Here is a 24824-nt window from a genome sequence, read left to right on the forward strand (position 1 = left end):
CCTGGCTGAACTCTCCTCCTTTCCTGACTTTGGTCATGAGAACCAGCCCGTTATCTCAGTAATCCTGAGACAGGTTAGTCATATTACCCTCAAATTCCAGATGGCAGAAAGATGTTTAGATAACAGCGGCTTGACTAATGTCATGTAGAGAATTCATGGTGGTGTTCAGGCCACCTTGTGATCTGTGACTGGTATGTAGGCTGCAAGCTATTTCCTGCATGGAAGTGTGTTCTATGTAAGAACAGTTTACCATATGAAGAAGTCTGTATTCAAAAGCAAAACCTCCACTGGCTAGAGTTTAAAAAATGTTTTCCTGCCACTTCCTACCCTACATCAGCAAGATTCACAAGTGGCAAATTCCAGACTAAAAGGCTCTTCTGTGTATCGCTTTGGATAGAAAATGCCTTCAATGGGTAATAATTTGGAATCTGCCGAGCATATTTTATTTATTTATTTATTTATTTAAATAATACTGATTATTCATAGTTCTGATTATACTTTCCAACCGCTCCCACCCACTCCCATGTGATTAAGACACGTCATGTCTCCCACATCCCTCTGCACTGTTCCTTAATTGTGTGGTTCAACCAAACTGCTCTTCTACACACAGTCCAAATACTAGGATTTGGAACAGGTGGAGAAGGATTGTGTAGATAAACCATGCTTCCAGATGATTAAGGAATGGTGCATCGGGTCGGGGAAGAGATGTGCACTCATGATGCACTCACATCTTAATCATGTGGGAGCAGGGCTGTTTGGGAAGTACCATCCTAACTTGCACAAAGTTCATTGCTTGTATAACCAAAGTTTATACAAGTTGGGCATGTTATTTGCTTCAGAAGAGATCGTTCTAGCCATTCTGGCAAAAGTCACAGCTTTATTTTTTTCCTGTATGGATCAGAAAATTTATTTATTTACCTATTTATATACCGCCCAAAACTCATATCCCTGGAGTTTCACAACAAAACAAATATTTGGGTAAAGACAACATGAAACACAACTATTTATTCTATAAGTGATCTTTTGGCTCATTAAGGATTTCTAGACCACATCCTCAAGTCAAGATGCCAGTCAGCAGAAAGAATTGTTCCGGCTTTTTGTTCAAGAATATATTTGAAGGATAACTCAACACTGGGCTGCCATTTTCAGCAGCAGGCCTAATATCAAGTGGTACTTCCAGCGCCATCCTTAGACCCAGCATTCTAGGGGTTCCCCCCCCCTTGAAATTGGGGGAATCCTGAGGAAGCTATAGTCCATTGAGCATCTCCCAGAAAACACCATCCTGGCAACCACAGATACAGATGTTCTATACCTCACACAAAGCTGCACTACAAGCTATCAGAAATCTTATCTAGGATTATGCAACAATACTGTTATAAATAATCATGTGGCACTGCCATATTCCAATGTATTTATAGCTGGCTTAATAGAAGAACACTTCCTCATTCTCCTGTTGCCTCTCATCTGTGTGAGATACACCAATTACATCTTCATCGTCTGGACTCGTTGCCAAGAAGGCCCATAAGCAATTCCACCAGGATCAACAACTTCCACCCAACAATTAGCCAAAGTCTGGACTTGACCATGTAAGACGCTCCTTTTGTAGTCACCACAGCGCAACTATGTGATGGACATACATACTGAGGGTATTCACACGACAAAAGCTGCCTGTGGTAACTGGAGCACCCAGAGCCTTCTGAAGTCTTCTGTGTCATCTAGAGCTCCGGGAGCCTTCTGCTACGGGCTGCTCCATACCTGTGAAGTCTGCTTTTTGTACCCAGCATTTTACTGAGGAAGAACAAGCTGTGGGTTCGTTCTACCTCTGCTGGCAATCATCTGTGTGATCGCTGCCAGGTAGATGGCTTCCTCCCGGCCCATTGCCATTTTGGGCAGCAAACCTGGGGGAAGGCATGGCCATGCTGAGCGCAGCGGCTACTCTACTGGGAGCAGCTGCTGCACTCCTGGAGTGGGGCATACTGGGTTGCAAGAGGACTTCCTCTTCCCAATCCTATTTCTGGCTCCCACTGCACTGTAGATGTGTTGCGCGGTGGAGGCCAAGACAGCCGCCACTTGTCTGCAGGGGAAGGCAGGCAAGCCCCTGCCTCTCCCCCAGCCCTAGGGAGTGCACGGCGAAAGTTGCGTGTACAACCTTACTGAATGCTGCATACACATCAGTTTCCAGTAAGCATCTCACACAAATCATCATCTACAATCCAACCTCGACACATTTGCTCCAGTCCATCAGACAGGAACAGTAACCAGCTAGATTTACTTGGTCATTCTTAAAACTATAAGCGCCATCCAGGGAAATGAGGAAAATGACCAAAGAACTCCAGACATGTATCTAGAACTTGTCTACTGCAGCTCAGCAGCAGGGAAAGTGACAGAACACCACTCTTCAACTGTAGCTCCCAGCTAAAACCTCATGAAGGCAAATTTTAATTGACAGAGCTGTGGATTAAAGACATGTCTTTTTAATTGTTTAGATTATTTTGGTTGTGCTAAAGAGCAGAAGTACACATTGTGAAGCAAACACAGAGTTCCCAACCCAAGTTTGCCTCATAATGCTAATGCAGGGGTCAGAGGTGCACCTAGGTAATTTGGAGTCTGAACCTAAAGGCTTTTGGAGTGCCCCCCCCACAGTATTTTAAACACGTTTTTAATGCAACCACACCACTTGGGACAGACTAAAAAGGATTGGGGTCCCCCAGGGGGTGTGGAGGCTCTGTACTTTGACCCAAAGGTCCAGGGGTAAGAATGCCAGACTAACAGACCCACCAATTACTCTTCTGCCTCTCCTAGGTTCATCTACATGATCTCTGTTAATTGGCTGGAAAGATTCTAAAGACAGCCCTAGATCACATAGGTGCAGACTTCTCACTAGTCCTCTCACCTGCCCAGAAGCCTCCTACTCACTGGCTGCATTCCTGTGACATCATGGATGCCCACAACAATTCCAATGGCTCAAGTGTAAACATTTAGCAAAATATGTTTGAGCAGCTAGGACCTTCCTGAAATGTTTGGACATATCACAGCATCACAACCACTGGCTTGGATGTCTAAGCTCAGCTCAAGACATTGAGGGGTCAAAGAACATGTTTTGGGTCTTGGTCAGGTGACAGGTCATCTGATTAGAAGATGGGATTTCCTGTCCACAAGAGCCTGCGCCTACCCTGTTCAAGCAAAGGCTTTGCTAACTATATCTGAATCAGAACAGGAAATTAACCAGCATCACGAGGACATCTCTTAACTTCAACCTTCCCAGTTCCCATCCTGTTTGCTGACTTACATACACAGCCAGAGCAAGAGAGTGCTAACAAGCTGCATCCAGAGGTGCACCCCCTGACCCACTGGAGCCCTTCCCCCACAGGTTAAGCATCCTCCTCCTACACACACACCCCATGACACTCTCAGTATTTTTAACATGTGGATTCTCAAGGGCACATCAGCAACTGAACTCACAGGGATGTAAGAATATAAAACAGGTATATGTAGGCAAATATGCATGAGCAGAAAAATTTCAACATGGAACTTAACATATTTGGAACCCCACATATTTCTTTCCTCACTCTCCACTCTGAGTCCAAAGCAGAGGTCATGCCCAGCTGCCCAGTGCAGTGTGGGCCAGCATCCGGCACAGCGACCACACCACCCGGGACAGACTAAAGAGGATTTGGGGGGCCCCAAGGGGTGTGGAGGCCCTGGACTTTGGCCTGCAAGTCCAGGGAAAGGAGCGCCTCTGGCAGGGGCTAGGCATTTTCAGGGGAGAGTCAGTATATAGCAGGGTGGAGGGGGTGCTTAACCTTTTCCATGCCAGTTCGTTCCACATCCCTCTCCAACATTTAACCCTCCAGCTGGCTCCAAGACTGAAACAAGAACAGCTGGGGAAGAAATAGGGAACAATCTGTGGGCAGGAAAAGGGTTATACACCTCCTTGCCAATTTTCCCCTGCAAATGCCTCCTGTTCCCTTCATGACCACTAGTGCAGCTGAGAATGCCACACATTAATTTTACATTGTGAGACAACATACTTCCTTTATCTATCCTGAACCAACTACCAATTCCATCATATGGTCCTGAGTTCTAATGTCACGAGAGTCAGAGAAAATGTTCTCTCCCTCCACGCCATTCATACAGTCAGGAACCTGTAGCATGTAGGCCAGACCTTAATTACAGAGCTCAAAACGTCTTTGTCCCAGGCAGGATGGGACAAGGAGCAGCAACCACCAGATAAGGTAAGGAGAGCTAGGGGGCAAAATCAGTGGGGCCTGAAGTGGAAGGAACCAGGCTTGAGAGGCAAAAACGGCATGTGGCATGCTCAGAGCCATGGGTACGCAGAGGGGCTTGGGAATGTGGGGGAGACAAGAGCATGCTATGGTAGAAGGGTTGGGGGCAGCAATTTGTCCTGCTGCTTCAGGACCCAAGGGGCCTTGAGCTGGGTCTGCTTTATATCATAGCACATGGGTTGCAGTGGTTCCTACCTCTCTGCTTAACCTGGCTGCAGAGCACATTCAGGTCCTTTGAGTGTGTGTGTCCTGGCTGCAGTCCAGATATCCAGTCCATTTATGGTGACAGTCAGGCAATCCACCCCAGCTGCAGCTAAGCTCTGCACACAGTGATGTCCAGTCAAAGCCCAGGCAACTACCCTGTCCTTTACATGGCCAGTCCCATCCTCCACCCCTGACTGGGTTTAAGGTTCACAGAAACCAAGGAGGCCTGTAGGAGACGCATAGGGTCACTTGACAATGAAAAGAAGGAGTGTGTGAACATGTCAGGTGAGTGCATGTCCGCTCTTTGGGAAAGACAACCTCACTTCCTAGATACTCACACTAGCACCAGGTTCTCCAGGTTCGCCAGGGTTGCCTTGAAATCCTTGAGGGCCCTGAAAGAAAATAACAGAGATATCCTCAGTGGTCATCTCAGCAAAGGAAAATTCTTCCCTCTGAATTATTTTTCAAACATAAGAACATAAGAACAGCCCTGCTGGATCAGGCCCAAGGCCCATCTAGTCCAGCATCCTGTTTCACACAGTGGCCCACTAGATGCCACTGGAAGCCACAGGTAGGAGTTGAGGGCATGCCCTCTCTCCTGCTGTTACTCCCCTGCTGTTACATGAGAGATCTTCCAATTGGAGTGAAATACTTTGTACTTACGGGAGATCCTGAAGGTCCTGGAGGGCCTCGTGGTCCCATAGGTCCCTATATTAGGAAATTAAAAAAACAAACTCACAATCATTACCAAAAAAAAAAGTCTAATCCCTGCACAAGCAAAGGGACTTCTGGCCTGAAAGGGCATTAAGAACCAGAGCAGGGCTAACTCCAGCCTGCTGCTTTGACACAGCTCCTTTAATTCTCCTTTTCTCTCTATGCACCATCCAGGACTATTTTTATTTATAGAAGTCATTCTGAGGAAAGAAAAAGGGGGGGGGGAACCACACACACATGCGTTCGCTTTCTCTTGGAAACTGTCCATGTTTACTAAGCCTGAATTTCATTTACTGCTTGCCAAAAAATGCTGGAGAGTAGAAATTTCCTGCTGGAAGTCTTGTGGGATCTTGAAGAACAGTAGCTGCTGTCTGTTTTTGCATACTTCAGCCCTTGATCCAAGTGCAACAGCAACCCGGCCCCTTAAACAAATCTCTCTATTACTTCCCTGTCCATAATCATCTATTTCAACTATTTTGGCACTCAACTTGGGATGTTCTGGCAAGGAATATAAAGACCCAAAGCCATTCTTAAGTCAGCATTTGCATTAGGCGGCCTGCTTCAACAGCTTGAGAAGTCTTGGAAAGGTGAAAAATAAATAAATAAATAAATAAATAAATAAATAAATAAATAAATGTGGTTTTCTGTGCCTTGGATACAAGTAGGTGGTGTTCAGCTGAGTCACCTGGCTTAACACCAAAAAAAGGTTCCACACAATAGGCTTCTTCCGATTCATAGACTATAATTTTCACATTTAGGGCTCCATTCAGTCCAATGGAGCTATCCTGGCTAATCAGCTGGGTGGTGGGAAGGGTCTAGGCTCCCTACAAAATCAGTGTTATCTAAGTATGTTTTCACATATAAGTTTTGAAGCAGTTCTGGCTTCTTTAGGCATTATAACATGAATGCAACCCCTTCAGGGGAAAATGCTTATTTACATAACAAATGGGTCTCTGATTTAACTTCGTATATGAGAATGCTCCTCAGATTCATTTGGATTATAGCTTCTCATGCTTCTGGGTCAGCTCTGGAGACCATATCATACATGACATTTTCCTGCACAGAGACTATCCAAATTCATGAATTAATCGTATCAAGCCAGAATCTTGTGTGCTTTTTCATACAGTCATGCACACAAGTATACACCTGATTTTTTTTTTCTTACACAGATATGAGGGAAAATATCATGTATGAAGCAAACCTGTGAGTGTGGGAAGTGTCCCAGAAAAAAACGTATCTTTTTATCTTAGTATGCCCCTGCAAAAACAATAAGATGCCAGATTGGCAGCCTGCAGATCTCATGCTGGTCCCAAGCTGGTCTTTGAGCCAAACAGATGCGTCAATGCCCCAACAGATACATTGTGTGTTGCTTCTGGACTACATGATACAGAGACAGGGGTGTAGCAAGGTTGGAGTGGGCCCAGAGACAAGATGTTAAAATGGGCCCCCCTCACTGAAGCTCAGCTCATGAAGTAAAGAAATCTTAAATGAGGCTGAATAGTGCTAACAAAAAGCATAGTAAAATCTATCTATCTATATAACCTATGTGCCACAATAGAACATCATCCTAAATTATTTTTTTTAAAGGTTTTGTAAATTGTGGATGATGCAAAGTCATTTCATGGTACTAGAGAAAGACATGCGGTTCTGGTCTTAACACTCACATCAGTTTCGGAGAATGAATACAAATGAAGGAAGGCCGGGCAGGTGCACGGCTGGGGGAGTCAGTCATGTGACATGCCTCTGGGCCCCCCTCCCCAAGGCAGTGGAGCCCCCAGACAACTGTCTCCCATTGCCCTATTATAGTTATGCCCCTGTGCAGAGACATCTGGTTTAGCTCTGAGTCATGGAAACCAGTACAGACTACAGTACCCTGCATGCTGGATGAAGAGGGAATCAAAACATACAACCTATTCTCCAAATTAGGGTCATCTGGAATTTAGGGCCAAAATTTAATTGAAAGTAACTCCCACTGATCCCAATGTAGCTTACCACCAAGTAACTGTGCTACGAATTGTGCCCTAAGTGTGTATTGGGCTTAGATTTCAAGGTGGCTGAACCATCACAGCACTCTCATTGATATCTCTAGGAACTGCAGGGTTTGCTAGTTTCTCAGTGTTTTTGCAAAATACACCAGTTTGCCCATAATATTTCAGTGAAAAGAGGCACAAAAAGCATGCCAAGTTTCTTCAGGTATGTATCCCACAGCTTTATACTGGTGTAACAATATTCATTCATCCTCTCAGAGAGGGGATGACTCCATAGGGCAGCAAGGTTGTGCATTTGCCTGGGCTGCACCTAAGAAGATCAGGAGCACTGTGAGAGAATTCTCAGTTCACAAGCCCCACCTCTTTCAGATTAAGGAGGCCTAATGAGGGTGCCTTGCCCAATGGCTCTCAAAATCTGGGAACCAGCACAGCCCTGTCCCTAGGGAACCATGGGAATAGGGAATAGCAGCTCTGCAAGTGGAATTTAGAATCTCTGACAGAGAGACTTCTCAGCACTATTAAACTACAATTCCCAAGATTCCGTAAGGGAAACCACACATGAAAGTTAAACCAGTATACATTTGCAGTGTAAGTATGACCTCAAGAGACTTGGTAATTCTCCTCGTTCTTACCATGGGTCCTTGCATCACTCCCATCTGAGCACCACCTGCTTTCTCATCAAATCCTCCAGCCATCTGAGCAGCAAAGTTCTGCAAAAATAAAAGCATACGCACACACAAAATGTCCAGTCAAATTCTCAAAAAAAGCATTTTCAGTGGGACGCAGAATGCAATGCAATCAGATGGAGAACATTTATACAAAAGGAAACTTGAGAAAGGTTTTCAAAAGTCCAGAGTTTCCCTCGATATCTGATGGGCAATTGTACCCACGTCACAGAGGAAGAAATTAGGACAAGTTTATTCTCTTTTTACATTTTTACTCTCCCTGGGGCTCATACCTCTGTTCAAATATTTTATTAGGTAGCATTTCTGCAGAAGAAAATCATTAGAGAATAGGAAGTGTTCCTAAAGTAGTCATTTGCAGTGACTACCCTACTGATAAGGCTTTGTTTCAGCATTTGCAACCATCATGAGTGAAGGTCTGCAATGATAGAAATCAATCAAAGGCGGGGTGGGGAGATGGTACACAAACTTTCCAATTCTTGTGAGTACAAAAAGTTATTCATTACACCTGGAGACGGGGTGTCTGTACCGCACAGGTACAGTAGTAACTCTAAAGATATCGAAGTACTCTTAGAATAATTAGGAAGAGTGGTTATAACATGGACATTGCCAAGTCAAACTCAGCTCCAAAAACATACTTGTATGCATTCAGAGGTGAGCAGGAAACTATAACTTGATGTCTCCCTTAATTCTGTTTGGAAACCTTTAAAACATACCTATGTACATTACCAGGACAAGGATCCATGTCCAAAGTTACTCCACACATTTTAACCACCTTTTTTTTTAACATAGAAGAATGCTTAAAGTACAATAGCAAAAGTAGATGTTTCCCACTCTTTTCAAAGCATGTTTAATGTTTATTAGCTTTTCTAAGCATAGAATGAAGGTTCAGTAGTTATCTATATATATAATTCTCCTGGGTGTGCCTTGGAATGTGCGTCCCAGCACCCAGTCGATTGGCTGGGCGACGGATGCGCCTGATTGGCTGAGGCGCACCCAGAAGAATTGGTCGCCGTGGCAGTGGGCCCAGTCGTGGAGGCCAGAGACGCTGGCGGGCCCAGCCGCGGAGGCAAGGCCCAGGAGCGGGGAAAGAAAGTGGGGGGGGGTGCAGAAGTGGTGGTGGAGAGGAGATGCGGCTGGGCCTGGAAGCGGAGAATGGGGCAGAAGGTGGGGGGGAGGTAACTGCCGGCCCCAAAGAGCACACAGATGCTCTGTGTGGGGTCGGCTAGTTCTACACTAATCTGGACTGGAGTAAAGGGATATGATTGTACAAATGTGCCATATCTGTCCAGTAACACATCCAAATCAGTGCTGGTCACTGTAAGTGCCATCTAAGAGAGTGGCTGGCACATATACTACATTAATCACTCTTTAATATTGATCTGTGATATTGCATCTGGGCTATTAATAGCTTCAATCCCGAATGAGCCACAAAGTGATTGAAATTAAACAATAGGCTTGTTTACACGACTGCTAACTGTGTAGTTAGCAGTCATGCCCTATCTAGCTTCGGGAGCTGTATGTGTCCTCCCAATTATTGGCTGTGTGCAAGTAAAAAAACAAGGAGGTGGAGAGTATGACTATCTGCTAAGTATCAGCTGGGTAGGAAGGCTTTTCCTTCTACCTCATTCAGAAGCTGGGGACAGAATCTGGGTAGGGCATGCTCATCCTACCCAGGTGGGACTTGACTGACGATCACGCTCCCTGCCTCCTACCTTGTTTTTTACTCACACACAACCAAAAATCAGAAACACACATAACTCCCAAAGCTGGGTAGGCCGCTTGTCCAACACACTTAATGATTGTGTGAACAAGCCCAATGTGAGTGATTCCAAAATATTTTTTTTAAGAAAACCTACCAACTTATGACTTTGTCCACATCTGCTATTCACTTGGTTGTTCCAAAACTTGCCCCAGAATTGAAATCTGCTTAATCCTTGCTTTATTATCTCTGCAGCCCACTATTAGCTATTGAGGCTGGTGTCCCATGCATAAGGCCTCCAAAACAGAGAGATGAATCCTAGCTGAAAATTACTGTTTCACATGGCCTATACACACCCAGTTGCTGCAGTCATTTATCTTAGTACAAGCAAAATCCATCAGGCCCTTTAGAGCAGTCAGATATAACTGGGTAGGCATGAATGGGAAGTGATTTGTGCAGGAGGTTACAGAAGTCCTCTGCGACCTTATGGGCACAATACAGCACAGCAAAATAGCTGCTTGTGCCTACTGAACTCAGTTGTGCTTATGTCTGCCTAATTCAGTGTTGGATGGTGGCTCAAGTCTGTATGCACTGGTGGCTCTGTGGATCCTCACACACACTGTGGATCCTAGCACACAGTGGCTGGCATCGACAGCACTTGTAGACGGGCACTGCACAGGCACAACATCATTGCACTAACTAGTGTGCTAACTCTGGAGCTTGCACTCCAGACTAGTATTGTGCTATTGCACTCGTTTGTGGTTGCACAACAGTTGCAAAACTGAAATACCCCTCCTTTGTTTCAATGGGGACATTTGCACAAGAGTTCTATAGTGCAATTCTGCAAATCCCATTTTTAGAGCGACTAAGCGAACATCTTGTGTTAGTGCAAATTTGCTCACTTCACTAGTAGTTTGTTTTTTTGGATGTCAGCCACTGATTTTCAGTTTTAATATAATGAAGAAAGTCTTTCCACGTCAACATCTGCTGAGGAACCCCTGCGTGCCTACCATGGAATCTAGCATGCCAACTAGGCACAGACAGAGTAAGGATGTACATGGACTGTTTGGTATGGTTCAGTCTGAATTCAAACTGATTTTGGACCAAAGCATGGGTATGCGGACCGGTTCAGTCAAGCTGATAGGCTGGGCCAGTCAATTCAATAAACCAGCTCAAACCAGTTTGTGATCGAACTAGTCGAACCGGCCCAGTTCATGGCACTCAAGTTCACCATCGAACTGGTTCTGCACATCCCTAGCATACAGTTTACACAAGACAACAGCCAGACTTGTTGGTCCCTAGTGTCATTCTGCATGAACTGAGAATGCATCTTGGAATATATTCAACACATGCCCCTGTGGCCACCCATTGCAGCCAAAGCTTTAGGGATGAGTAAGCTTCAGTTTCAAATAAGTGTGTTTTTTTAAAGCTGCTACTGATTTTCTTGTTGTAGAACTTCTATTATGCTTTTTGAAGAATCCCAGGGTTCCCCAGAGCAAAGTGTGAAAGCCACTGCTCTAATGCAGCACAACTTTGCAAATGTTATACAACACAGGGGTGCAAAGGTAATTTAGGATGATTAAAAATCACCATTTGCAATCTGAATATTAGATAGCATGTTTTTACGTGCTGAACTGAATTAAGGCTTTTGCTGAGTTAGAACACGGATAGTTCCTAACAGGTAGCACAGTGAAAGGCCTCTTTTCATCACTTTCTGTAACCATACATCTTAGTATGCAGGGGGTGGGGGAAGTGAAGGATACTCACTCCACCAAGGCCAGGGGGGCCTGGGGGGCCTGGGGGTCCAGGAGGTCCAGGATTGCCAGGTGTACCAGGTTCGCCATCTCTGCCACGTGGGCCTGGAGCACCCTATAGAAAGCAAAGAAGGAAAATGGACCAAGGAAGTCAGATAGTGAGCTATATCCTCTCTGTCAACACTACACTGGCAAATCACTTACATTTTAAAAATCCACTGTGCCAATTAAACCCATAGAATTGTTATGCATTTTTAATTAGTCTAATGTAAATTCTTCCCTACTAATTTAACCTATCAATAGGCCAGCCCTAAGAATCCTCATACCACACGCTTGGGGGTGTATCAACAATTACACCAATACAACCTCATACAATGTTATGATGGTTCAATCATCTGTACTGTTACGACGACACTACAGGCAGATAAGATTCTTAGGATTAGTATATAAGAACTGTAGCAATTAATATGGCCTGGTCTGTGCATGCAGCAGCATGATGTGGTGAAGTTCTACAGTGGTAAGGTAGATTGTACGACCTCAGACTGACTGACTGATTGCAAGGCGGGTGAGGAATCTTTTTTTTTTATATTTCCCTACGTGAAAAATCTCTCTGGAAGTAGAAAACTAGCACAACAGGGAGTAAGGTAGATTAGAACATTTCTCCCTGAAGTACTAATTTGTGGGTTAAAGGGTTGTTGCTTTTACCAGAGGGGATAGTAGAAAATGGTACACCCCCCACATCCAACAGTCTGAAATGGTACATTTCACTCTACCACCTGAGGATTTCACCACATCAGTCAGTTGCATGTGCCAATCCAGAAACGTGATGCAAACAGAGATTTTCCTGCATGCCCCACTCCATTAAAATGTAAAGGGAACCCACCGCAAAGTACAAATAGGGACACACCATGTACACATCATATGTGCCCAGAATGGGTTACTGGACTGGAGGTGGCAGTGTCGGCATGCACATGTTGTAAAAAGCCCACAACGCCAGGCTTGTATCTATCCCCTCACCTGAACCCCTGTGGTGAGCTAATATAATTTCTAGGAGACCAGACAGAATGCTTTTGTAAACTGGGAAATAAGGTGGTTCTTCCCCACCCCCTACTTTTCCCCAGACCTTCCATGTGCCTCAAATATTAACTCCTGTAAGCATGTGTGGGCAGGTGAATTCCCCATAATTTTTTGTGGGTGGTAGTTTTTGTGGGTTTGTTTACTACAAGATGCCACAACAGTATATTTTAATCTTGTATCGCACAAGGCTTGCTAACAATGGCTAACATCCTGACTAATGCTGCACTTGCACAAGGATGTTTCACTAGTTTGGCTGCTGCACTAAGTCTGGAGCTTGTGTTCCAGACTAGTATTGCACTAGTGAAAATGCACTCCTCATAGTTTGCCAGGGACTTTTACTCAATAGCGCAGTTCTGAAAATCCCCAGCGTTTAGAGCAGCTATGCAATCTTCTTACACTAGTGCAACTTTGTTCATTGTGCAAGCAGCGTTAATCAGGGATTTGGGCCAATTTGTGTTTTAATATATAGAATATCGTTGCTTAAAGTTTCCATTTTAATCAATACTGAATATTACACATGGTTTTGTGCTTTTTAATATGCAATTTTGAATAAAATTATTTATTTGATGACATTTTTATCTCAACTTTCCTCTAAGGAGTTCAGGTGATGTACATGGCTGTCAAGCCACCTAATGGCTCAGCGGGGAATGACTTGATTATCAAGCCAGAGGTTGCCGGTTCAAATCTCTGCTGGTATGTTTCCCAGACTATGGGAAACACCTATATCAGGCAGCAGCAATATGGGATGATGCTGAAAGGCATCATCTCATACTGTGTGGGAGATGGCAATGGTAAACCCCTCCTGTATTCTACCAAAAGAAAACCACAGGGCTCTGTGGGCACCAGGAGTCAACACCGACTTGACAGCACAGTTTACTTTACTTTGCATGGTTGTCAGGTGGCATAACTGGTGCTCTCCTTTCCCCATTTTATCCTCACGACAGCAGTGGGGTAATTTAGGTTGAAAGAGGATCAACCAGTGACCTACAAGGCTGAGCAGGGATTTGAACCCAGATCTCCCCAGTCCAACATTCCAACCCCTAGATCACACTAGCACTCAGCTCAGCGAAGATACTCGGCTAAGTGCAAAGAGCCACAAAGTATGTCAGGTTATTAAATAATCTTATACCTTCAGTTCTGTAATCATCAAATTGACCTTCTGCTCCTTGGGACTAATGTAATATGTGAGCTTTGTACATGTGTGAATCAGCTAGATTCACCTATCTTGAGTATGATATTTCAAAATCAGCAAAGATTTTTAAGACAGGAGAATGTTAGTCTGATCTTTTCAGAATAAACATTGTATGTATGTCATTGGTTTTACCTTTTCTCCTTTATCTCCACGATCTCCCCTGGGTCCTTGTTCACCTGAAGGTCCCTGAAACAGGTGATGATAGAGATGAATTCAATTAAATGTTCACAAATATATTTCTATTTCCACCCGGCTCTTCCCTAAAGTATTTCAGCATTGTAGCAAATGAAGTCAGTTCCCTACCTGTGGTCCAGGAAGGCCTCTTGGTCCTACAACCTGGACAAAAAAGAGAAAAATACACAAACACAAAGTTAAGTTAGAAACACATTTTGTGCTTCTGGCTTTCAAGGGTTATGGGAGATGCACATAAGGGGAGATGCACACACACACAAATTGTGACTTACATCTTTAATATCGCCGGGTTCCCCTTTTTGTCCCTGCAAAATGCAAAATATACACTCAGTTTAAAATAAAAAGAAAGAACAGTCACCAAGTCACACATACACACGCAAATGATTTACTGTATTATGTGCCTCGCCATAGCACAATGTCAGCTTCTATTTAGAGTCACTCCCTAAACACTGTGCAATTGCTGACAGACTTGTGGGGCTTGTATACTTAAAAGGGGTGGAAAGCATTTGGGCCCCAATTTTGCAAGAGAGGTATGCATAATTTTAACTCAAAGCATGAATAGTCTTATTGAAATCAATGAAAGTATTCATTGGTCTTAAGCAAATGTTTTAGCTTTTTCACTAGGTCAGGTTAGGAGAATGCAGTGTGCATTTCATGCCCAAGAGACAGCTGGATTCTGCAGTCATTCACAATAGCCGTCTATTGCAGGAGGACCAATGGCTTTTGAGAATGGCTCCTGTTTTTCACAAGGAATTGGGCCAAACACAAGCATAGGAATGGGATACAATGTAAGTTGGGCGCGTATGTGTGCACTTGCGCACACAGAACACAACTAACAGGGTTGTCAACTGACAAGCCAAAAACCCAGCCTGGCCTGCTCCTGTGCTTTTAAGTGCATTTTGATCTGCAATCAAGCGAAGCTGCTGCATGGCCTGTATCTGCAGATCAAGCTGCTGCTAAAGGTACAGGAGTCAAAGACGATAAAGAGCTGGCAACTATAGGGGGCACTAAAATAAAATTGTGGTTATTTATAGTTTTCAGTAGTCTCACCTTGGGGCCGGGTAGCCCTGTTAAGAACAAAGTGGGCGGGGGGGGGAGAGAGAGAACAAAAGAAAGCATCAAAACCATGTTGCAGGAGGTCATATAAGCATTCCAGTGTACACACAAATGCCTTCAACTGCTCACACAAAAGGCACGCAACAAGACAAGGGGATGGGAAGACAAGGACGTAGTGACTGGGTGGTTGTCGAAGGGAAGCTTTGCTTTCCCAAACCCATCTGCTAAGCATCACTGCCGTACCAGCAATGCTGCCGCCCCAGGTAAAAGAGGATTTCATACACTGGGACTGCCAAAGGCCCCATGCAATGTGACAGAGCAGAAAAGCACAGAGGGCATAATCTCGGGTTCCAAACCAATCATTGCATGTTCAAAGCCATACTGCAGACTTGTTCTGTTTCATACTACGTTGGCCCGCAGGAACTACAGCTGTGTTTGTCAAGGCAGCTCTGCTATTCAACAAAGGCTGCAATCCTATGCACACAGACAGGGAGCGAAGTCTTCTTGAACTCAGGCTTCCAAAGGAACATGCATGGGATAGGGTTGGCTGCAAGACCCATCGAATTAAATGGGACTACCTAAGCTTATTTCCTCGGAAGCAAGTCTCCATTGAAACCCGCTGGACTTGCTGCCCATCAAATATAGTTAGGCGCAGTCTATTAAGCATAATAATGGTGCACAGGGTCACAGCTTTAGGGAGGCATGTGTTTTAAGCAAGCATGACACAAGAGGTTAAAAGCCACATTCAGCGGAACAATCAACAAACATTGCATGGGAGAGAGGCGCAGCTCACGTTTGCAAGTCTCAACCCTTTACTCACACTGGCGGCCTCACAGTGGAATCAGAGGGACCTCAAAGGCAGCCAGTGCAGGTAAAGGGTTAAAAAAGGCCACTTCTAAATTCAGTATTACTTCTGGGCTAGAATTAAGAAAGTCATTACATACACTGTACAGAAACAAAATAAATAAATAAATAAAATAAGCAAGCAGCTTTTGGAATATGAATGAATATTAGATTCTTTCCTTGCACCCTTGGCCTAAAAATTATAATCGCTTTGCAAAGCTTGCCCCTGGGGAATGTTTTGAGAGGCAGAGATTAGGGAAGCATTATTAACCATTTCTGATATCTCCGGTATGAAAGCTAAATCTTGACCTATTGGCCCTAAGACCTATATTTCAACACAAGATCCCTTAAGGCCGTAGCACCAAAGAGACTTTAAAAAGCAAAAGAAGCCAAAGATTTATTCTGAAATGTCTTGTGCATTTTTAATCATGAAGGGGCTCCCCAAAAGGGGAGGTGAGTCCTTTGCATCCCCTCCCACTGGCTCCAAAGCTTATTTCTTGTTCGAAGTTTTTCTCATCAGTTCATTAAGTGGACACAGCTGAAGAATTATATACTACTGTGTGCAATTCAGAAAAATTCAGTATGCCTAAATCATAATGACATTAATGGGACTTAAGTGATTAACTGGTTGCTTGAATCCCATTGCTTTCAATAGGATGCACTATTACTGAAAAATCATACATGAGACACTTGGAAAATTGTAAAGCACCATATAAATGCTAATTTGCTATCATTATCATCACTGCTGCCACACTTAATGTTTTCTGGACTGCAGTCCTGCACAGAAAGAAGTTTGCACAAGTCCTGTTGACTTCAATGGAGCTTAATTTTCACTTAAGGGGTTTTAAGTTGTGACAGCAGCCAGTGCTTAAAAGATCCCATCCAGGAAACGGTCTTGTCATTTGATAATAATGTAATTAGACTCTTCTGTCTCAGCAGGACTGTAAAGGAACTGTCCCTGTCCAGATCACCCTGTAATTTCTGACACTGAAATCACAGTTAAACACTGTGCACTGCAAGGAGGATAACCACAGTAACATATATTTAGCACTGTGAAGCTTCTTCATATTCCCCTAGTGCTTAAAAAAAAAGTAGACAGGCAATAGTACTGTAGTGCTAGGTGGGGCACAGAAAAGCTTGCTTCAGGGTTGAATTTTTGTATCTGAGGACTTGGTAATGGACCATCAAGTCTTATGCCAGACTTATTCACTTGCCTGTGGCAAGTTAGATTTCCTCAAGGTAACCCTTCAAAAAAGCATTTGTAAACTGTTAGATCACCCTTTTCTTCTCTTCTCTTCCAGGCTATCACTGTGCCACCAATACCTAACATGTGCCCAGTAGAAATATTTTGTGAGCTCGTCATTTTTATGGCTTCATTTGCAAGGCGGTTATAGACAAATTTGACTTTTGTCAATCATGCTGACCATTTCCACCCCTCACACGCCTGTGGTTCAATCAAGCTGTTAATGTTAGGTTTTCTACACCTTAAGCCAGGAGTGCAGGGAAGGGAATTGTCCTGGGGCTTCACAGGACTGAGGGCCTCCCACATACTGTTCCATACTGACAGCATTTGGGGGTCTCAAGAGCAAGGTCCCAAGACTATCTTTTGCCCCCGGTGACCTCTTTGAGACTGTGCCTTAAGCAAAGAGGCACACCCAGCTCAATTAATCATGAGAAGTAGCCTTTCCTAGCAGTAGCGTTCCCATGGATGCTGCAGAGTGTGGGTTCTGCATCCATGGCTCTATCCATCTTTCCTTTTCCCCCTATTATTTCTCAAGTAATTTATTTATATGGAACAGAAATAAATAAATTACGACCACTGGCAGTGGGCTGGTCAGTTGGGCAGATGGGGCAACATTCTCCGAAGGGTATCTCAGAGCTGAGACAGTCTCGCATTTCTTCGCAGATTATGTCGTCGCAGAGGATAGTCCCAGTGTCACAGACACAGATCCGGCAGGGTTCGGGTTTCCACACATCTTTATCACTATACCTCTGCCCATCCTGAACACAGCTGCCTGCCTCCTCTGTGCCAGAAGGGAAAGGAAAGAGCAGGGTAGGGGGCAAAGGAGGCAAAAACCAGAAAAGGGGGAGAGAGAAAGGAACAGGGTCATAACATCAGCATTTGGTTACGGCAATCCCATTTCACAAGCACAAAAGCAGCCCCCTACATTCCAGGCCAGCTCCCTTCAAGAATGTCTCTCCATCTTCCCTAAAGGACACTTTGGCCAACTGTTACCCATCAGCAGAATAAAAAGGCACTTTCTCCTCCATCCCAACCCTCAGGCCCCCTTGAAATGATGCGCCAGCTTGAGATTCTCAGGGCCCTGTGCATCTGGGAGGCCCATGCTGCAGCCCAGCAACAGAATTGCTTCTGGTTCCAGTGGGGCTGGAACAATATTGTGAGGGGCCTCCCATGAAAGCTAGAGACAGCCCTGCAAGTAGGGTTGCCCAATGAAGTAGAAATCTGAAATGGTACTGCAGATCTCTTTCCCACCAGGGCAGGCACATTATAGAACTGCATCTCCCTTTGTACTTACAACTAGCACTGTACGGTACAGATACAATAACAGTTACCTTGTGAGGTAAGAGTTAACTACATGTGAGGTAATAAAGTTAGAGATAATAGTTATCTATGAGGTAAGTGCTGAGGTAATAGATATCTGTGAGATAAGGGTTAGGGTAATAGTTCCTGTGAGGTTAGGTAGGAGGTAACATTTAGTTGTGAGGTAAGGATTAGGGGTAATAGTTACCTGTGAGGTTAGAATTAAGGTAATAGCTAATTGCTCAAAGTTGCTACTCAGTTAACTTCATTGCTGAGCAGGAATTTGAACTTGCATCTGGAATATCCAAATACAACATTATGTCCATTTCATCACCTCATGTGGGACACAGAAGGAAGGCCACTTTCAGAAACAGCATTTAACAATTCTAGGCCCAGGTCACAAGGGTTTAGGTCTGGGCCTGTCTAGGTACTTGTGTCCTAGACTATGTCTCAGTCTTCATGTTTGCACATATTCAATACTCAAGGGCACACAGCTGTCTACAATAGCATACCTACTGACTGGACTTAAACTCATAGGGGGGACCAAGTGCCACTGGGCATGCTCAGGATCTGTACCTGGCCTCACACTAGTTTCACATGTCTTTTGACCAGGAGCCACGTCTGGTGTGAAAGATACAAGCCTCTAGGCCACTGGGCCTTTTGTGTTTGTGTTAGGTTTTTAGTTATGTTTTGAAGATGCTGGTCGAACAAACATTATACTAGGCCACACCAGTCATTCAGCTTGCAATTCCTGATCAATGTTGACCACAACAACAACCACCACCTGGGAACACCGGGGAAGGGGTCTTAGAGAACTTTTGAAAACTCCCTCCCCAACCCACCACCCACCGAGTTACCCATCTCCCATCCATTTCTGGAACCTATGCAGCATAATGAAACCTGCATCTGAGCAAGAGCAAGATGACCCTAGCTGACTCCATATGATGGGGTGGGGGCTAAAGCTGTTTTACTAATAGAAAGCACAGTCTGAAAAAAAGCAGTAGCACCAAACCAAACGGATGTCAGATCTATGAAGCTTCTTGAGGGGTGAGAGGTCAGATTTGGAAAGCGGAGCAAGCAATTGATTTGGATCTGCTAATCAAAAGAGCTGACAACATGTACCCCCCATTATGACCGTTAAATAGCAATGGTTCTTTATGGAGAAGGGGTCAGGAGAAACCCATGAAAAAATTGCCCTTTTGGCATCCATTCTTCCCTCCCCCGCAACATCCTAGTAAAGGCCTGACAGCGGCAGCAAGATGACAGGGGGGCTATTGTGCATGGGGCAGGGGAGCCTGCAGGAGCCCAAGGGACCCATCCACTCATGAATGGGCCTTTTCTTGAGCACACACAGAACGCAATTCACATTGCTCCATTAGGCACTCGTTTAAATAAATATGGGCAGCATTTCAGCATCTGGAAGCTATTGGTGCCAAAATGCAAACAAACGTTCACAGAGCGGGAACTCAGCTCGGCTCCCTGACCTGGGAGAACACTTGAAAAATAAATAAAAAGGACGAGACTCCCTAAAGACTCCCTAAGATTAAAATAATCAAAAGCAAAGGTAGATGCAAACTCTAGGCTCTCCTTAGCTAATATGGCACAATAATATGCCGTGTGTGTGTGTGTGTGTGTGTGTGTGTGTGTGTGTATCACACACACATACATACATATACATAAATATACATAAACACACATATTCACAGTATATAGAAAGGCATCCTTGTGATAAACTCCCTGCATCTCTTTGTGACATATCCCTGATATTCAAAGACACCACACTTGAGCTGAAATCACTCAAAACAATGATGAGCAAGAGTGTACTAACCTTAGGAATGTAACCCACACTCCTCTATGGAGTCAGGCCAGTTGATCACAATCTTTTAAAGAGAACCAAGGAAGAAAAGCAACTGACTTTGAATGGGCCTCACAAAAAGACCTCCAAAGACATGGGCAGTCTTTATGAGATACCTCATGCCACCCTAAATCAACGCCCTTCTGCTACTAACTTAGAAAACTCAACTGCCGATATTTTTGCACACAAGTCAAAGGACTTAAGTTCCTTTTTTCTGAAATCTTGAGTGGCTTCTAAGAAAAAGCAGGGCCTGGGATCAGAAGAAAAGGAAATCTTTTTCTTTTTCTTTTTTTCCTCCTTTGCATACTCTATTCCCTGCAATTGATTTACAGTCTGGAGCATATGGAGACAGGGATGGAATTCAGGCAATAGGAAACCTGCCCAAACAAGAGAGAGAGAGAGAGTGAGTTCTTTCTACCTAATAAAATTTCCATCTTCCATCCTGAATAATAACCCAGACAACAAAAGCTTTCTGGGTAGGGGGAAGGGACAGACTGCCTATATGGCCATCTTTTGTATGACATTTTGTAATTATTGGTGGGGGAAATGCTTGTGATAAAATCCCCCCCCCCCTTTTTTTTGCAACAAGAAAAAATGGGTATTTTAATGCAGAAGATTTTAATAAACCATCTACCACCCAATTCAGAAGAAGACTTGATTTTGGTTGAAATTGGTGTGCATGTGTGTGTGCATACGGGGTAAAGAGAATAAAACAAATGACTGATGTGCCTCTGGAATGCATTGCACCCCTCAGGTGGCCTCTTGAGTTGGGGAAATTTTCCCTTCTGCTCCTTCAACAGTAACCCAAAAAAAAAAAATCTGTTAGCTATCAAATTCCCTGGGACCTCCATCTGCACCTTACTCCACATCTCTCTCTGAGTTAGAAGAGGGAGAGAAAGGGGAGGCTGGATTTTGTGCACAAAGGTCTTTCTTTGTAATTAAAAAAAAAAAAGTCTCAAAGAGTCTTGCTTGTCTGTCCCGGAATGTTCTCTTTTGTCTGGATCCCCCTTTGAACCCCCCACCCCACTCGGTTAACTCTTTCACTGCCTCCACAAGTGAACGAGTGTTATTTTGCCCTTTGTTTCCCCTGGGTGAGTTCAGAATCTGTCTTTAAAGAAAAACAAAACAAAACAAAAGTTATGTGAGAATCTTGGACAGAAGCATATAGTGATTTAGCCAACTCTTTAAGAAACTCTATATCCGGCTCCCCTGACTCCCAGAAGGCCAAGGGGAGAAAAAAACGGTATGCAGGGCTTGTGATAAGTGCAACTCAAGCAATCAAGCACCAGGATGGTATGAAAGGAGCCATCCCTTAACACACACCAGTATTTTATACTAAACAGAATGATGGGCAGCTGCTTTGATGGGAAGGGAAGAATCTTGTGAACTTAAGGAAGAGAATTCCTGCACTTGCAGGAAGGAGACTGAGGCCAATTCCTAATTGCAAGTCTTAAAGCTCCCCTCTAAAAACGGTATTTGCTCTCCCCACTCCCTTCCGCTCATTCATTTTCTAATTGATTCTCTTTTCACCCTCTTTCAGGAAGAGAAGAAGAAAGATGCAACTTACGTAGATCCGCATCCTGACATTTGACAACTGCTAATAAAATGACTTGAGTGGCTGCCAGGAGCACTAAAGTCCTTGAATCCACAAAGCTGAACATGTCTAAATGTTAGACATGCAGGACCTTTGTGCGGAGGAGGAGGAGGAGGTGGTGGTGGTGGTGGTAGTTTCCCCAGTGGCTACCGAGCCTTCATGCAGCCGATCCTCCTTTTCTTTGGAAACAGCAGGAGAATCCAAAGTACCCAAGGCCGAGCAGAAACTCCGCTGCCGTCTGCTCAGGGCTGAGGCACCGCGGCTTTATGCTCCTCTCTGCCTTCTAGCAGCCCGCGTATATGCCCAGGTCTCAGTCCTCCCCTGCCCCCCAGCTGAGCTGTAACCTGAGCCCGGAGCCTTGTCCCCGAAGTTCGAGACCCCTCCCTTCGGGCCGATCTCAAGTGCAAGCCCTCCAGCCAAAGCGGGTGGCGACCAGGCAAGAGGCAGGGCTTCTTCTTGCCCTATTCCACACACACCACACACACCACCAACCCCTCCCACCTCGGTACCTCGACGGCTGGCAGACCCACTGCGAATCCACCCACCCCGGCCGGCTCCAAGCTGCAGTGTGCGCCCATGATTCATTCTCCTTCTGCAGCAGCTTCAAGCCGGCTGTGGAGACGTAGTCCCCAAGCCCCAGGAAAGAGACAGCGAAGGGTGAGCGACCCGAGAGAAGTCGGGGGAATGGATGGCAGCAGAGCCCCGAGGAGGCGCGCGTCATACACTGTCCGGGCTAGGATCAAGAGGCTACTCAGGCGGTGAGCATGGGCGGCTGGCTGCGCCTCTGCTGCACCTGCTTTAGAGTCCCGAGCCAATGCGAATCCGGCGTCACTTCGGTTTCTCCAGAGATTCGATGATGATGTATCCCGACTCACTCTCTTGTCACCGACTCTTATCCCAGCTATAAACTCCGAGCCACCGGCTGCTTCATGATCCGGGTTACCTCAAGCCCATACTTGAGCAGCCGATCCCCTTTTGGGGGGCCCTCTGTGTGTCTCTTGCCTCCGCCCCCGCTGCCCCAAATCAGAGTGGGCTTTCCGCTCTCACACCCACATTTCGGGTGACTTTTTTCAATCCGATGCTCTCCTTCCCAAAAGAACTGGACCCAACTGTACTTTAGGCTCTCCCTCTCCACACCCCCACGGCCATTCCTCCCAAGCTCCAGCCATCCCAAGAAACCCCCCCCCCTTTCTTTTTTCATTCTCTCTCTAGTCTCCCCCTCCCCAGGAAAGAAAAACAATAGGGAAGTTGGGAACGGATGGAAGCGGAGCTCCATCCATCTCCGCTATACCACTCCCTGCACACTTCGCTTTCTGCAGCAGGGTACGTGAAGCGAGGGAGGGGGCTTGCCGGCCAAAGGGCGTGAGCTACTTGCATGAAGGGGGCGCGCAAAGATCCCCAAACAAGGAACAACTCTTCCCATCTAAAGGGGACTTTAGACTGAGGGCCAGGCAGCCGATTGTGCGCCTGGTGGCTACCTCGCAGCGAGCGGTGGATGGTGCTGGTTGGCACACGCGACTCGACGCATCCCGTCCCCGGGCCAAACACGCGGATGTGCTTCGCTGAGAACAGCAGGGCCCGCTGGCGGGACCCTTTCATTCATTCATTCATTCATTCATTCATCCACCTGACCCATTCATTCTCTGCCTGGGTCTGGGGAAAAGTCGGAAGGCAAACAGATCCTCAGGACTTGACATGAATTCCACCTTGAAGGACACCGGAAAAATTGAGGATCCGGATGCCGGCGCACTCCAGCCACGCCACAGCGGTAAAGCATGGATGCACTCTCCAGATTTTTACAAAGAATGCCCCAAATTTGCCATCAAGTCACAGTTAACATCTGTGTCGACTAATTGCACTGTAAAAATCATGGGTCCAGGGCTTACACATGAATCTGAGGCACGATCCTCCTGCTTCTTCATTATTTTTCTACGGAATTCCCTCAGTTTCGTGGTCAGATGACAGATCACAGATCACGTCGGTGTGTGTGCATAACAGTCTGGCATCACGAATTTGGGTACACAGAACCCTCCTGCCTCCCACTCCCTGACTCACTGCATGCTACACCACTGGCTCCCTCTCCAGGAGGGAAGGGGAAGAGTGTCAGGCAGCATCCCTCCCGCATCCTCTCCATGTGACTGGCTGGCTACGTGCTCAGGCTCATCCCTCCCTCAGGCTGACTGGCAAGATCAGCTGTGAGTGAAATGCTGGCTAATGCTTGGAGTCAGCACTGCCCTTGCTGGGCAGCCTGTCAGTTAGGCTGAGGGAGGGGTGGGCTGAATCTGAGCACATAGCCAGCCAGTCATGTGGAAGGGAAGAAGGAGAGGCAGGGGCAGATCAGGAATATGCTGTGGAGCCCTGGCCTTGAGGCTCCAGAAGAGGGAGGAGAGAGGAAGCCACAGCCTAGTGTTAGAGGTGTGGGTTTTTAGCCTGCTTTCCAGTAGGCTTATGAGATCACCCAACATTCTGTCCACGTGTCCATCTATGTGTCCATCCTCTGTTATCAACTTAGAATGCCTCGACCAATATGAACCAAACTGGGTACAGCTGTAGGGAAACATGGGGACACCTCAATGGTGAAGTTTGTGATGATATCATCCACCCCAATTCAAGATGGCACACATAAACTTTTGAGGCGCAAGTGGGCTAATTTGTGAACTGCCAAACCGATTTGAAACAAATTTGCTACAGCTGTAGGGACATTTAGGGACACCTCAATGGCATCGTTTGTAATGATGTCATCCACTCCAATTCAAGATGGATAAATGAACGTTTGAAGTGCAAGTGGACTAGCTTGTGGACCGTCTAACCGATTTGAACCAAATTTGGTACAGTTGTAGTGAGTGATACACAGGGACACACACACAGGGACAAACTATGCCATGGAGGTGTCCCTCAATGGCGGAGTTTGTGATGATGCCATCCACTCCAATTCAAGACAGCAGACATGTAAACGCTTGAGGTGCAAGTGGGTTAACTTGTGAACTGCCTAACCAATTTGAACCAAATTTGCTACAGCTGTAGGGACACATATGGACACCTCAATGGCATTGTTTGTTATGATGTCATCCACCCCAATTTACAATGGCAGATATGGAAATGTTTGAGGCTTACTTGTGGACCATCTAACCTATTTGAACCA

At 45.4% G+C, this 24824-nt stretch overlaps 1 protein-coding gene across 3 annotated transcripts in view; it reads right to left on the reverse strand.

Annotated features, from left to right (window-relative positions):
• COL2A1 (collagen type II alpha 1 chain) overlaps positions 1-21749 on the reverse strand; it is a 137781-nt gene extending 116032 nt beyond the window's left edge. The window contains exons 1-10 of one of the 3 annotated variants that reach the window (XM_053298390.1): positions 21656-21749; positions 17509-17715; positions 14843-14859; positions 14065-14097; positions 13904-13936; positions 13733-13786; positions 11345-11446; positions 7825-7902; positions 5154-5198; positions 4829-4882 (exon numbers count right to left, since the gene is read on the reverse strand). In XM_053298390.1, the coding sequence (XP_053154365.1) occupies positions 4829-4882; positions 5154-5198; positions 7825-7902; positions 11345-11446; positions 13733-13786; positions 13904-13936; positions 14065-14097; positions 14843-14859; positions 17509-17715; positions 21656-21749 (717 nt within the window). Of the gene's footprint in view, positions 1-4828; positions 4883-5153; positions 5199-7196; positions 7226-7824; positions 7903-8591; positions 8754-11344; positions 11447-13732; positions 13787-13903; positions 13937-14064; positions 14098-14842; positions 14860-17508; positions 17716-21655 lie in introns of those variants that run through there. The other 2 variants (XM_053298391.1, XM_053298392.1) reach the window with 2 other exon arrangements.
• Positions 21750-24824: the final 3075 nt, after the last annotated feature.

The sequence above is a fragment of the Hemicordylus capensis genome, chromosome 2 (genome assembly GCF_027244095.1).
Source record: "Hemicordylus capensis ecotype Gifberg chromosome 2, rHemCap1.1.pri, whole genome shotgun sequence".
NCBI lineage: Eukaryota > Metazoa > Chordata > Lepidosauria > Squamata > Cordylidae > Hemicordylus > Hemicordylus capensis.